The sequence below is a fragment of the Rosa rugosa genome, chromosome 5 (genome assembly GCF_958449725.1).
Source record: "Rosa rugosa chromosome 5, drRosRugo1.1, whole genome shotgun sequence".
Classification (NCBI taxonomy): Eukaryota; Viridiplantae; Streptophyta; class Magnoliopsida; order Rosales; family Rosaceae; genus Rosa; species Rosa rugosa.
Genome location: NC_084824.1, coordinates 28862940 through 28878032, shown reverse-complemented (window position 1 = coordinate 28878032; position 15093 = coordinate 28862940). Strand labels below are relative to the sequence as shown.

The window sequence follows — 15093 nt, the reverse complement described above, 5'->3', positions numbered from 1 at the left end:
TTGATTCAACTATTTACGTCAGGAAATAAGATACCCTCAACTCAAAGTTCTTTTGACACTCAAATTTAGGTACTTCTTGATAAAACATGGGTTTGATTTTATTTGGGAAATCAAATAATAGATGGATAGATATGTTGTGATATTATCTATCTCTGTACTTGCTTAATTGGTCCTCATTGAACCAACATAATGAGGTCCTCATGGCAATATATATATATATATATATATATATATATATATATATATATATATATATATATATATATATATATATATATATATTCAAATTTTTGCTACTGTTAAAACTTGCTGCAAAAAGAAACCCTCAAAATGCAGACCTTGTATAAAAGAGTAGTGCAAGACTTTAATCTTTCTGACAACAATATACATGGATAGCTTCAGTTGAATAGGAATGCATAATTCCCTAAATATGATATAAACAAGATCATCTATTTTACTACTACGAGTCGTATGGAAAGAAATGCACAGATCAGTTCTTAATGATTGATTCAAGTGTAATGTCCTGCTGTCTGTAGGAATATGATTTTGGGATGATAGCACCTGAGAAACCATTTGCATTGTTGGCCTTGATTGTGGATGGGAATATCTGCACTCGATTGCTGGTCTTGCAATGGTAATCAGTTCATCCTCAACATCAGGTGTCGGAGGGGGAAGCCGTTAGTCCAACAAATCCTTCAGTGACATGTTTTCATTTGCTGAAGGATTCGGAAATGAGGAGACCAAATCACCCAGATGCTTCCCCATTAGGACTTCCAGTGCCAGCACTCACATTTCTCAGTTACCTTCATCGTGAAAGCGAGCTCTGCAAAAAGAAAAGAAACGAACATAAACCAATTGATAACTATACTAGAATGAAAATTTAGAAAACACATCTAGTTAGTTTACCTGGGGCTACATATCCATATGTTCCTGCAGGGGTTGTCCAATTTGATGAGTCTGGATTTAAAAGCTTGGCAGTGCCAAAGTCTGCAACACAGGGCTCATAGTCGTCATTCACCAAAATGTTGTTGCTTGATGTGTCTCGATGCACAATAGGTAGCACACAATCATGATGCATATAAGATAAGGCTTGAGCCACGCCTTTAACTATATTCACCCTTGTACTCCAGTTCAATTTCTTTGCTTCTAATTCGTTGCTCAAGTTTGCAGAGAGGCTTCCCTTTTCTAGATACTCATACACCAAGAAGGAGTGATGCACATTTGAACAAAAACCAAGAAGTTTCACAATGTTTCGGTGTCGTATCTCCAGTAGTGCCCTTATTTCATTGAAAAACTCCTTCTGAGATGCCTCCTCACTATCATGTACTGGATAGAGTTTCTTCACGGCAACTATGCTGCCAGATGGTAGCTTTGCCTTGTAGACAGTTCCATATCCACCCTTCCCAATGCAACATGCAGTGTCAAAATTGTTGGTTGCTTCCATGATTTCTCCATACATTTTTCTTCCATCAAAATTTGCTATTGCAAAGACTTCATTTTGCACATAGCTCTCTTCTGTGTGTTGGTGTTTCTTTCTTCTTCTTCTAATTAAGGCAATTCCAAGTAAAGCAAGTAAAAATACTCCCAAAACAGGGAACACGATTAAAAACACTAGCTTTCTGTCCTTATTTGAGGTACTTTTATTTCCTGCAGAAGGATTGCAGGGTTGCAGTCCTACAACATTGCCACACAATCCATTATTCCCTTCCAAGGAAGCATTTTGAAATGCTTTGCTGTCAGGGATGGTGCCCTTGAACTGATTGTAGGACATGTCAATGTGCAACAAGCCAGGCATTTCACCAAAAGATGTTGGAATGACACCAGAAAGATTGTTGCGGGATAGATTCAGATCCTCCAAGCTCTGCAGCTTGCTCATTTGTGATGGTATGTTACCCTCCAGTGAGTTGCGACTTTAAATCTAGCTGGGACAGTTGAAAAAAGTTCCCCAACTGTAATGGAATCTCCTGACTGAACTTGTTGTTGCTCAGATTCAAGTAGATTAGTTTTGACATGTCACCTATAAAGCTTAGAATTGACTCGTTAATTTTGTTGGTGGACAGGTCTATATATTCAAGGTCAGTCAGAGATGCAAATGTGGAGGGTATAGGACCAGAAAGTTGATTATCACCCAACTTCAGATTCACCAAACTTAGCCTCCCAAGATCTTCTGGAATCACACCAACTAAATGATTGGAAGAGAGATCAAGCAACTGAATTTGAGTTGCATTGCCAAGCTCTGGTGGTATGCCACCGGTAAGGTTGTTACCCGCAATTAGGAGGCTCGTTAACTGTGGGAATTGTCCCCAGTTTTGTGAGATTTCACCATACAACTTATTGTTGCTTAGATTTATATAATCAAGATTTGGATACACTCCAAAGTCTTGAGATACATTGCCAGTCAATTGGTTCCCTTCAAGACATACTCTGAATAAGCTCTGGCAATTTTTCAAGCTCTCGGGGATTGGACCTATCAAATCATTGTTGTATGCTGTGAAGTTTTGAAGCAATCCACCTCTGCAAATGTTTTGGGGCAAATAAGCAGAAAATCGGTTGGTATCAAATTGCGCAATTGTCATCTTTGTGAGATTTCCTATCTCTTGGGGGATGGAGCCAGAAAGTTGGTTATCACGGAGGAACAAGCTTACTAAGTTTTCCAAGTCACCCAAGGAAGTTGGAACCGAGCCATTTAGTTGATTCTGGCTCAACTGTAGATCCACCATAGATCTCAAATTCCCTATCTCCTTAGGAATACTGCCTGAAATTTTGTTTGAATAGAGATAAAGAAGGGTAAGATTTGGCAGATCACCTATGGATGCCGGAATTGAACCAGAAAGATTGTTTGATTGAATGCTCAGTTGCACAAGAGACTTCATCTTTCCTATTTCTGAAGGGATAGAACCAGAAATGTTGTAGGCTAAGTACAACACAGTTAGATTTTCCAAGTTTCCAAAACTTGGAGGGATAGGACCTGTTAAATGGTTGTCATCCAAGTGCAATTCAACCAATTTTGATAGGTTTCCGATTTCAGTAGGAATGACACCAGAAAGCTGATTTCCAAAGAGATACAAATTTGTCATATTGGTCAAATTACCCAGGAAGGCTGGAATAGACCCTTCTGGATTGTTGGTGTTCAGAGCAAGCTCATAAAGAGATTTGAGCTGGCTCATTTCTTGAGGAATCGAGCCATTTAACTGGTTTCCGTTTAGGTGGAGGACTTGAAGATTTGTTAGGAGACCAATTTCTGGTGGGATGATCCCAGTCAACTGATTATAAGATACATCAAGGTAGATGAGTTTCGAGAGGGAACTAATCTGAGGTGGGATGGTGTCGAAAAGTTCATTGACACTGAGGTCAACATATTCAAGATCTGGGAAGGACTGGAATGAGAGTTCATGTAGCGTACCTTTTATACCTGAATTGGTAAGGTTTATCCGGTTGACACTTCCGGCAGCATTGCATGAAATACCGGTCCAAACATTGCATGCAGTTGATGAATTGGTGGCGTTTCCGGGGAGGGAAGTCCACGAGGTGAGATTGTTATTCCCGGTTTGATTCAGAAAGCTGGCTTTCCATTTGAGAAGTGCCTCTGCCTGTGTAGAATCAGCAGAAGCAAGTTTTGGTGATGAAACCAACTGAAGAAACAAGATAATGCATGCTAGAGAGCATACATAATCAAAGTAGAAGGTTTCATGGCTCTTGATTCTGCATAAAGGATTATGATCAAGGGTTTTGTGTATAATGCCTTTCTAATTCATCAGAGTTCAGAATTGAAACGTCTCTGCCTCTAATTTATTGTTTGTTGACATTATGAAATTTATAAAGGTGTGAAACAGTCTGTATAGTGGGGAATTTGGAATCTTTAGTTAAAGTCTGCGCCTATATCTTATGACTTTTGAATGTAAACCATTATATCATTTTCTCATAATTATATCAAGGTTCAATCTTAGGCTCAATCTTTCTAGTTTCTAATGCTATGCTGACTTCATTGAACGTATTTTTTAAGTTCAGTTTTGGCGGTTCTGCATTTGCTGGAGAAATTCTAGAAGAAAATGAGAAATTGTCATATCTGGCCTTGATGTAAATACTGATGTATTGTGTTGTTGATTTTATAATTTTACCGTAGTTAAGATGGACTGGGTTGGACCAACATTTACTTTCTTGCTAAAAAAGTTGTATATAGTTCTTGAAATACCCTAAGAACACTCACCAATTTCCAAGGGCTTCTTGCCCAATCTTGATTCAGAAAGACTGCTAGTAAATGATGCTACTGTCCTAGATGATGAGTCCAAATGGGGGTTAGCCTCCCCAACACCCATTCCAACTCCCAGTAGTCCAATGCAATCAATTCTCAAAAACCTAAAAGCATACAGTAATCGTTAAAATCACAGTGGTCAAACAACAAAGCAATTAAGCAAAAGCTGTCTACAACAACAAAAGAAAGTAACCAAGTACAAGCTAGTTGGTAATGGGGGCTTTCTATTTTGTAAACCATATACCAAATAGACATCTGAATTTCAAGTCCATTCCATTTGTGTTAATAATCTTTAATCCAACTACATAAGAGTAATAAAACCAATCTTCATAAGAGTTATAAAACCAATCTTCAGATTGACAAAACGAGGTTGCTAAAAGAGCAGCAGTTTTGAATTTCCAAATTTCCTAGTGACATTGAGAAAGATTTATTTCAAATATTCAATTAACTTCATATTGAATCTTTAAGCAATGCTAATAAACCAGGATCTATTGTATCCTTCGACAATAAATCAACAATCAATTCCATAGTTGATGCATCTGCAGAGAAACCCCTCTCAAGCATTTCTTGAATAAGTCTCGTAGCCCTTGATGTCTCCTTGTTATTGATAAAACCTTGGATAATGGTGTTATAGGTGCAACCATTTGGAGAACATCCTTTCCCTCCCATTTCTCTCAGCAACTGTTCTGCTTCAATTATTAAGCCATGATGACAAAGGCCCTGAATCATTATAGTGTATGTTCTCACATTAGGCTGAACTCCTTTTGCTGATAAGCAAGAGAAGACATCTCTTGCAGGTTCAATTTTTCCAGCTTTGCACAAACCTTCAATGACAACATTGTAAACTACTATATCAAGTTCCAATTTGTTGGCTTCCATCTCTTTAAGCAATTCTATTGCCGTAGCTTGTTTCCACTGGCCTATATTGCAAACTCCTTGAATGAATCAAAGAGGTGTAAGTAACAACGTCCGGAGCAATACCTCTACTAATCATTTCTTTGAAGAGGTTCAAATGTTTCATCAATTAGTGTATCCTTGCAAAGACTGTCGATGATGGTGTTATAGGAAACTATGTCAGGCTTGCATCCTCTTTCTTCCATCTTCCTAAGTAATTGCATAGCCGCAATGTTGTTCCCCATCTTGCAAAAGCCCTTTATTAGTGTGGTGTAAGTAACCACATCCGGCTTACATTGACCTCCCTCCAGCATTTTGGTGAAAATTCGTGCAGCCTCAGCCACTGGATTGTTGAGAACAAAGCCGTTGATTAGAGTGTTGAAGGTTGAAGACCCAATTTGAAGTATTTTCCAAAAACAGATAAGCCAAACCCCATTTGATTCAAACGGCAATAGCAATTGATGATAATGTTTGGGGTGTAGTCATTAGGAACAATTCGACAGAGAAGCATTTGTTTAAAGAGAGGGATGACGGCCGAATAGTGTTTCAATTTGACCCAGTATCTGAGTGAACGGGATAACAGAAGAAGAAGGCCGAGGACGCGAGTGAAGCATTTCATCAACATTACTCACAATAATATTGGGTCGAGGATTTCCTTGATGGGTTTGTCTCCATGTAATTGGGTATGAGGATTGAGAATGAAACAAAGCCATGAAATTGGTTGAGGGTGGGATTCTCTAGAGATGGTTGGCTTTGAGTGTTGTTGAGAATGAAACAGAGCAGCAACAACAACAGCAAGAGGAGTAGAGTGAAGAAATGGTATACCTCTTCTGCTGCTGCAATAAGAAATAGAAGAAGGAGAACACGTTTTTCCCATCATTTTCAGCATCTCTAGTTTCGAATGGGTATGGGTTTCCTTGAGAAACCTCCAGTCTTCGTGTCTCTGTAATCTGTATGTATCCTCAATTCCGGAATAAAAAAAAAGGTGCTTGCCTTGCTTCCCTAAGGACCAATCACACTTTTACCATCCACTCAATTTACATGGTTTGACTTTAGAGTGGTTTTAGTTGGACCTCCAAATTTGATTTTTGAACCTCCATCTTTTTTCAATTATCAATGGACTTTGTCAACTCATATGAAAAGGCAAATAAGGACAAAGAGAAAAAAAAATACTCTTCTTACCTCCCTCATTAATATAACATTCAATTTTCTTTTGGACAATCGCATTAATATAACATTCAAACTTTTTTTAGAATTTCCTTATATTACTTATATAAGTTTATAATTTACTTAAAATAATAATAAAAAATTAATTAATTTCTACTTATGGCCTTATCATTTAATACAAAATTAACTTCAAAATAATCTAATTTGGATTTTCCTTAAACAAGTAAATTTATTGAATATTTTAGTGTAGCTATTACTAATTTATTTGAAAACCAAAGTCTTTTCTACAACCATCCATATTGCCAAAAAAAAAAAAAAAACTATGATCCAGATTAAAAGAAAAATCTTTATAACTATCTACTTGTTTGGCACCTCCAAGAATCACGTAGGCAGCTCTCCTAACAAAATTTTTAGTGGTTGAATTGATAGAGATTAAGAAAAGAAAAAAAAAACAACAAATTGTTGAGAATATAGATTTAATTGTTCAAGGGTGTTTTGATAAAATTAAGGAGGTGTACTTACTTAAAAAATTGGGTCCTTGCCCAAAAGCACCAAAATGAGCCAAACTTTTCCCACTTACCCCAGCAACAGATTTTTATTCTCACTAACCCAATTCAGAGTACAATGACAAATATACCCTCAGTCTAATTAAACAACTTCATTTTATGCCATTCTCTCATCTCTCTCTCTCCAACACAGCACGATTCTCTCTCTCTCTCTCTCTCTCTCTCTCTCTCTCTCTCTCTCTCTCTCTCTCTCTCTCTCTCTCTCTCTCTCTCTCTCTCTCTCTCTCCATAATCACGTATAGATCACCGACCACCTTCACCGGAGAAAGTTTCACGGTGACATGGAGATCTATTCTTCCCGGACGGCGACTAATTCAACCGCGGAGGCGACGCAGAAGACCCATGGCTCTACATTGTTCGACGTCGTCTGATTTGGACCGGAAGATTTGTAGAACGGCGGCAGGGATCTGTCCGACTCGCGACATCGTTGAGGAGGTCATCATCGGCTTCGATGAGATCGATCTCCACCGCTCGACCCGAAGACCCGATCCGGCGAGGGCCTCAGCTCCGTTTTGCAGAACCACCAGCCGCCGTCATTTCAGCCTCGGGCTCCGGCGAGTTCAGATTTGTTTCAGTGACCGGCCAAATAGAATTCGATTCAGGCCTCGTCTCCAATTCGATCCTTTCAGCGCCAGATGAGGAGTCGTGGACAAACGTCCGGTGCTTTAGAAGGTGAGGCCGAAACGAAGAGTATGGTTTTCGATAGACTGGGGGATTTGGTGCAGCAAGAAGAGAGGGTTCCGGTCAATTGGGGAAGAAGAAGATTGGGTGCCCAGATCATTTTCTGGGTGCCTAAATCAGATCAGATCAATTTTTTTTTTTTTTTAAGTAACGGGACATAAGGAAAGGAAAAAAAAAGTTTTGAATGTCTATTGGGGGGCAATAGAGGTTTATTGCCTCTCTATTGGAGGGCAATAGACGGCTATTGGGGCGCCATAGACGTTTTGAATTGATGTAATCTCCTTGTTTTTTTTTTCCGTTATCAAAGTTGTATTTGTCTAAATTTAGGGAGATTAGTTCCCATTTTGGAGACTGAAAGTTCTATTGGGGGGCAATAGACGTCTATTGGGGAGCAATACATGGCTGATAGTCGTCTTTTGGGGGGCAATAGACGACTATTAGGGAGCAATACATGGCTGATAGTCGTCTATTGGGGGGCAATAGATGTCTATTAGGGGCAATAGACGTCTATTGGGGGGCAATATACCTCTATTGCCTCTCTATTAGGGGGCAATAGATGTCTATTGGGGGCAAAAAAACATTTCCGGTGAGATTTTCAGCAAATTTAGATGGGCGGCAGCCGGTGATCGGAATCTGGCGAAAGTTGGCCGGAATCCGGCAGCCGGTGACGGGACTCCGGCGAAGTCTTTATGGTTTCTCTCTTTTCCATTCTCTCTCACTCTCTAAATAACAAAGAGGTGAGGGTAAAATGGTATTAAAAAAAATTAAAAAACAAAAAAAAAAAATCTTAATGGGGTATTAGGTAAGACCTCATTAGAGTGTTTTGGGTAAGAGGGAATTAAAAAAACTTAATGGGGTAAGTGGGAAAAAAATCTCTAAAAATGGGGTAAATGGACAAAAAACCCTAAAAAATTATTCAAAAAAGTGAATTGTGTTTAAGGATATCTCTATTTGTGTTTGGCCCAAACTCTAGGTTACTTGACCTAGTGGTAATAGGATTTAATTAGAAGGATCTAGAATCCTAATCAATGTAGAATTACTTTCCTTGTATGATTGAGATTCTATGCATTGTAATCCTCTATATAAAGAGGCCCCTATTATCAATGAGAATACACAGCAAATTCCTCTCAATTTCAGTTTCTCTACAATACGTTATCAGCACGAGCCCTAACCCTAGCCTTAGAAACCAAAACCCCAGAAATTGATCAAGCTTCACCAGATTTGCCTTGCCTGCGCTACTACTGCCCCCGCAGCCCCCGCGTCGCAACTCATCGCTAACCCTACCAGGTTAGCCTCGCTGCCCCTGTAGCGCCCGCAAGCACTGCTTGCCTTCTACCTTCGCGCGCGCTCGCCTGCCCTCGCGACCGCGACTCACCAGCGGCCTCGCGGCATCTCCACAGCATCCCCGCAACTGTCCTCGCGGCCTCGCGACATCCCCGCAGCAGTCGCATCCCCGCAGCGGCCCCGCAACTGTCCTAGCGACATCCTCGCAGCGACCCTGCAGTATCACTGCACAGCCCAACCAACATCTTTTCCGGTCAAGAATTCCGGCATCTTTTCAAGGTAAACTTTTCTAAAAGTTCCCGTTTTTGAAGTTTTTCAATTTCTTCTTCTTTTTCTCGGGGACTTCCAACATCCCTTCTTCTACCCCCCTTTCTTCTTCATAGGGGAGACCAATAGCCGAACTGTGGGGGTTCGTGCTCACTCCAAGCTTGGAGCTTGTTGAGATCTCCAAACTTAGAGTTTGTAGAGAATCTATGATCGACCACTTACATCATTGTTTCGATCTAATCCAATCCCTCTTGGAATCGAATTTCTTGGAAGCGACTACGCTCGGAAATTCCTAATTTCTTGGAAGCGACTACGCTCAGAAATTTTATATGTTTTCGTGGTAGCTTTTTCCGCTCCGAAACTAACCCTAATTTCTTGTTCTCTTTCGGGATGAGTAACCTGAACAAATTGGACTTTGCTCCATTGGGAACAACTGGCTCTGGATATCACAGGTGGGTTCGTGATGTCCGCCAGCATCTCAAGGCCAATGGAATCCTGGATACGATTCTCAAGCCTAGCCAGGACGTGCTAACTGTTGAGCAAGCTCAAGCTTTGGAAGCAAATAGAGCAGCCTTCGAGGCAAATAAGGCGAAAGCCATCATCCTAATGACTCGTCATATGGATGATTCGCTCCAGTACGAGTGTATGAATGAAGAAGACCCCAGAAAGCTGTGGGCCTCACTCGAAGAAAGATTTGGCAACGTCCGTGACTCCCTGCTTCCTGACCTAGAAGTGAGATGGCATAGCCTCCGCTTCTGTGATTTCAAGTCAGTTCTTGACTACAACTCGGAAGCACTTCGCATTAAATCCTTAATGGAATTCTGTGGTAAAGAGATCACAAATGCGATGTTGATTGAGAAGACTCCCTCTACTTTCCCCGTCTCTGCATTGATGGTTGCTAAGAACTATCGAATCGATGTTAATGCAAGACAAATCACAAGGTTTCATGAGCTCATTGGAGCTATGAATGTCGCTGAAAAGCATGACAACATCCTTGTGAAGAACTATAATTCGAGATCCGTGGGAACAGAGCATATTTCGGAATCCAATTATAGTCGCGCCCTAAAGAGAGGGCGCCAAGAGCGAAACCCTAATATTAGGGATACTTCTGGACGTTCTGGTCCATATAATCGCTCTACTTGGGAAGGTAACCGCCAAAATAGGCGAACACGAAACCGAAGAGGTAAACGTGGAAAGAGAGAGGGAGGCAACGCCTCTGGCCATGTTGGTGGCGCCACCAACACTAAGAGCCATCTAAATGACGTTTTCAAAGCGCCTCAATCAATGGAGTTTGAGCAAAGAGATGTATGTTCCCGATGTGGAGTGTCTGATCATTGGGCACACATTTGTAGAGCTCGTGAAGAAATTGTCACCGCCTACAAAGCATATTGTGAAGCAAGAGAAGCTCACTATGTGGGACAAGAAGATCAAGAAGATGATCTAGAGTAAAGGGTTGAAGACTACAAATTTGGCTGGGATCAATAGATCGCCAATTCTGTTTAAGCCTTTATTTTCCAAGAGATGTAGGCAATTGCCATATCATTTTTGTAGTAGATGCCAATGCTATTAATCTTTCTTCAAAGTAGGCGTACTCAACGTAAATGTGATGTCTAGGAAGGTTTTGAGATTAGTGGTACTTAAGCGAGCCTTGCCCCACCGACATCTCTCTACTCACCTGGTCACATTTATTTTGGAATTACCGAAAGAAGTTAGACGACTACCATTGTTTTGCATTAGCTAGCATTTGGATTAGATTCTCCTAATGATTAAGGGACAATGATGTACTCCGTTGGCTTATGAATAAAATTTTGAGTTCTTTTCATTATGACTCCATTTTGATTCATGAGCATGTTACCTTGTGACTACGATGGCTGGGCCATCAGTATTAATTCAAGGACATGGAATAGCCCAAGTCTCTTTGCCAAATGGCACCTTGATTAATGTCACAGAAACTCTCTACGCTCCTAGGGCAACTCGCACCTAAGGATAGCCAACGGATTCCATGCGAAAACGCATATAGAGAACGGAAATGAGTTCCTTTGCAATACCTCTAATGATTGCGAACAAAAGGCGCATCTTAGAGAAGTTTATGTGTCTCTCTAGTGGACTCTATGTCACTATTCGAGCTATTAAATCCAATAAAGTTATGAGAGAAGATCTCTTGGATTTAGACACATATTGGCTTTGTCTCGATAGGATAAGTCACCCTGGTCATGATATGGTGATCCGTCTACTAAAGACTTCATATGGACACCCTCGAGCGAAATGAAGCAAGAATCAAAAATTGGTTCCTGGACTTAGCAAGACCGCAACAATTGCAGCATCTGGCGCTGCAGCTGTCTTGGGGCGCCATATGGCCGCCCAAGTCCCTTGTGACAACGCCATATATGGCGCTACCCATGGCCATGACGCCATGGATGTCAATCCCCATAGTTATAACACCATGGATGCCACTTCCCATGGTCATGACACCATGATGGGTGATGTAGTCACAAACTTTGCTTCAATATGCGTTTCAGACTCTCAGGCCCAACCAAAATTCTCATTGTTTGCTTCTAAAGCCTCTCGCTCGTTTTACAAAGCCCGTTCCTTAGGGAAATTAGGACTGAGACCGTCCTATGCAAAGGATATGAAAATACTCATTATGTTCTTACATAGAATCCGTAGGGATTCTGTGGACTAATTCCACCAACTTGCGGACGTTTAAATATCTCATGATGTTGGTTGATATGCAAACACGCTGGTCACGTGTTGTGCCATTGTCCACTTGTAATGCTGCTTATGAAACACTCCTAGCACACATCATATGACAACGGGCTCACTCCCCGAATCATCCTATTCAGTCAATTGGATTTGACTATGCTAGTGAGTTTACATCGAAGACTTTCGATAGTTATTGCATTTGGGACTGATGTTGGACATCATATTCCCATGAGCACATCCAAATGGTCTCGCGGAAATGACTACGATGGTAGTCCGGACATTGGTAATGCGCACCAACCGCCTTATATCCGCTTGGGGTGATGCAATATCGCATGCAGCAATGCTAATTCGTCTACGACCCACCGCCACTCAATGTACCTCTGCGTTACAACTAGTGACTGGGTACAAGTATCGTACTTACGCGTATTTGAGTGAGCCATTTATGTGCCAATTGCGCAGCCACAGCGCTCTATGATGGGTCCTTACAGACGAATGGGCAACTCAGTTGGATTTGAGACTCCAACAATCGTCCGCCACTTAATGCCCTTGCATGGCGATCTCCTTACCGCTAGATTTGCGGATGTCACTTTGATGAGACAGTCTTCCCGTCGTTAGGGGGAGATAAGAACACAGATGTTCAGCAGGAACGACAGGAATTATCGTGGCCTGTCCCCACTATGTCTCATCTCGATCCCTACTAAAGTGACGAGATCACACAAATATGCTGCAAACATGCCTGCAATGATGGACGTCTCTACGAGAGGACGTAGCGCCACCCTACACAGAGGTAGGCATGGCTCCAACGCCATAGAGAGTGGCACTCTGGCGTTACAGGCCATGGCCCCAACTAGGATGCATGGGAGGCCCGTGGATTCGAAGGATACTTTGGCACATTCCAATCCTTTGATCATCGACACTCATAATCCGTCTCATGAGAATCTTCCGGGTTATGGTTATCGTTGGGGGACGCCTCAACGTTAGAACCCTATTCCTGAGAATATAGAGCTCTATGAAACTTACACTAGTGTACATGAGACGTGGGATAAAAACTCCATCATAATTGATGATGTAGTCACGCATTTTGTTGCGCATGAGTTTGTTGAGTCCGATGATATCGAACCACGCTCCGTTGATGAATGAATGCCAACGTAGAGAGATTTGGCCTAAATGGAAATATGCGATCCAGGTTAAGATGGATTCTCTAACGAAGAGGAAGGTTTTCAGAGCTAGTGATGCCAACACCTCCTGACATAAAACCTGTTGACTAATGGGTCTTCGTTAGAAAGCGTGATGAGAAAAAGAGATGACAATCTCGCCTTATGGCGCAAGGCTTCTCACAAAACGCCCTGGAATCGACTACGATGAGACATATTCTCTCGTAATGGATGTCATTGCACTCCACTACCTTGTCAGTTTGGTAGTTTCCGAATAACTGAACATGCAGCTTACAAATGTGGTCACTACGTATCTCTATGGGGATCTAGATACGGAATATACATGAAGGTTCATGATGAACTTCATTTACCCAAGTCAAGTGGCTCTAGACCACGGAGCGCGTTCACAAAGAGGTTGAAACGCTCACTAAAGTGACCACTTGATTGGGAAGGGATATGCCCACGCGTTTCCATAACAAGTTTCGGATTCTATCGCGGTTCATGTTGGACATGATCTTCATTAGAAGCCCTTAAAGAGTTAAGGGAAACCGCTGAACACTAGAAATCCGAGTTTGAGATGAAGGATTTTGGGAGAACACGATTATGTCTCGGTTTGGAACTTGAGCATCGTGTTGATAGATGCTTAGGCATTTTGACAAGGTCAAACCTTCAAGCACCCCCATGATCGTCCGTAGTCTTGATCCTGAAAATGATCCTCTTCGTTCAAAGGATGATGACGAAGATGTGCTAGGGGCAGAAATGCCCTAGTTAAGTACAATATGCACATTATTGTACTTAGCTCCATGCACAAGACCGGACATCTCATATATTGTGAACTTGTTAGCTAGATATAGCTCTGCGCCAACGCGACTCCATTGGATTGGTGTAAAAGATATCTTTCGATACTTGAGATGTACGATTGATATGGGCTTGTTCTATCCCTACAGAGAGATGATGGATTCGGACCCATCACACACCAGGAACGCCGCCAACACTGGCCTGCGTCCCCTCTCCCCATCCCAAAACGAAGTTAGCGTTTTGGAAGGTTTTGCTGATGCTGAGTATCTCTCTGACCCACACAAAGGTCATTCCCAAACTGGTTAAGTGTTCACCATGGGTAAAGACTGCGATATCTTGGAGGTCTACAGAAATAGACCCTAGTCGCTATATCTTCGAACAATGCAGAGACCATTGCTCTTCACGAAGAGATTCGTGAATGTATATGGATTGGATCCATAATTACGCATGTTCGAACAATTGTGGTTTGAAGTCTACCATAGATGAGCCTACGAGCATTTAGGATAATGCAGCTTGTTTTGAACAAATGAAGTAAGGCTACATCAAAGCGACAACACCAAGCTTAATCAGCAACAACAGACTCTCCTCAAGATCAAAATGAACTAGGTTCGATCTGAGGACAGTGTGGCAGACTTGCTCACTAAGTCATTGCCTAAATTCCACTTTCGAGAAACATGTTGGTAGCATCGTTTACGGAAGTTATCCGAACTCCCATGACCGTAGTCATCAGGGGGAGATGCAGACATCAGGTGGAGATGTCTACATGTATGGTCTCGAAACGTGAAGGGTGTGTTGTGCTCTTTTTCCCCTTCGACCGAGGTTATTTTTGTCCCACTGGGTTTTTGTTACTCGGCAAGGTTTTTAACGAGGCAACGAGAGAAGCACCGCGTTTGGACAACACAAGGGGGAGTGTTTAAGGATATCTCTATTTGTGTTTGGCCCAAACTCTAGGTTACTTGACCTAGTGGTAATAGGATTTAATTAGAAGGATCTAGAATCCTAATCAATGTAGAATTACTTTCCTTGTATGATTGAGATTCTATGCATTGTAATCCTCTATATAAAGAGGCCCCTATTATCAATGAGAATACACAGCAAATTCCTCTCAATTTCAGTTTCTCTACAATAAATTGGATGTTTAAAAGTAGGAGAGATCCAAATATCAAATTTGGAGGTCCAACTAGAACCACCATTTACTTTTTTTTTATTTTTTTTATTTTTTTCTCTTTCTGTAAAATGGTCAAATGGAGCCTTAACAAACCAGCAAGGAAGTAGCCAATGCGGCTACTACAAGAGGTCCTAACTTTGGGCATCTCCAACATATTCC

At 41.4% G+C, this 15093-nt stretch overlaps 2 protein-coding genes across 2 annotated transcripts; both read right to left on the bottom strand.

Moving 5' to 3' along the window:
• Window positions 1–347: 347 nt before the first annotated feature.
• LOC133709583 (MDIS1-interacting receptor like kinase 2-like) lies at window positions 348–1884 on the bottom strand. Its single transcript, XM_062135376.1, has 2 exons — window positions 907–1884; window positions 348–823 (listed from the first exon to the last, which is right to left on the bottom strand). The coding sequence occupies exons 1-2, from the start codon at window positions 1874–1876 to the stop codon at window positions 765–767; spliced, it is 1029 nt and encodes a 342-aa protein (XP_061991360.1). The 5' UTR covers window positions 1877–1884; the 3' UTR covers window positions 348–764.
• Window positions 1885–1889: 5 nt separating this feature from the next.
• Window positions 1890–5131, bottom strand: LOC133711496 (MDIS1-interacting receptor like kinase 2-like). The gene is made up of 4 exons (XM_062137607.1): window positions 4735–5131; window positions 4490–4577; window positions 4208–4356; window positions 1890–3655 (listed from the first exon to the last, which is right to left on the bottom strand). The coding sequence occupies exons 1-4, from the start codon at window positions 5129–5131 to the stop codon at window positions 1890–1892; spliced, it is 2400 nt and encodes a 799-aa protein (XP_061993591.1).
• Window positions 5132–15093: the final 9962 nt, after the last annotated feature.

Bases quoted from the DNA above. Each gene is read 5' to 3' on its own strand.
- LOC133709583 (XM_062135376.1), bottom strand. From the start codon at position 1,876: ATGAGCAAGCTGCAGAGCTTGGAGGATCTGAATCTATCCCGCAACAAT. The intron at 824-906 runs GTAAACTAACTA...TTCTTTTTGCAG, and splicing joins ATATGGATATGTAGCCCCAG to AGCTCGCTTTCACGATGAAG.
- LOC133711496 (XM_062137607.1), bottom strand. From the start codon at position 5,131: ATGGAAGCCAACAAATTGGAACTTGATATAGTAGTTTACAATGTTGTC. The intron at 4,357-4,489 runs GTTTACAAAATA...GTATGCTTTTAG, and splicing joins AGATGTCTATTTGGTATATG to GTTTTTGAGAATTGATTGCA. The intron at 3,656-4,207 runs GTGAGTGTTCTT...TATGCTCTCTAG, and splicing joins CAAGAAGCCCTTGGAAATTG to CATGCATTATCTTGTTTCTT.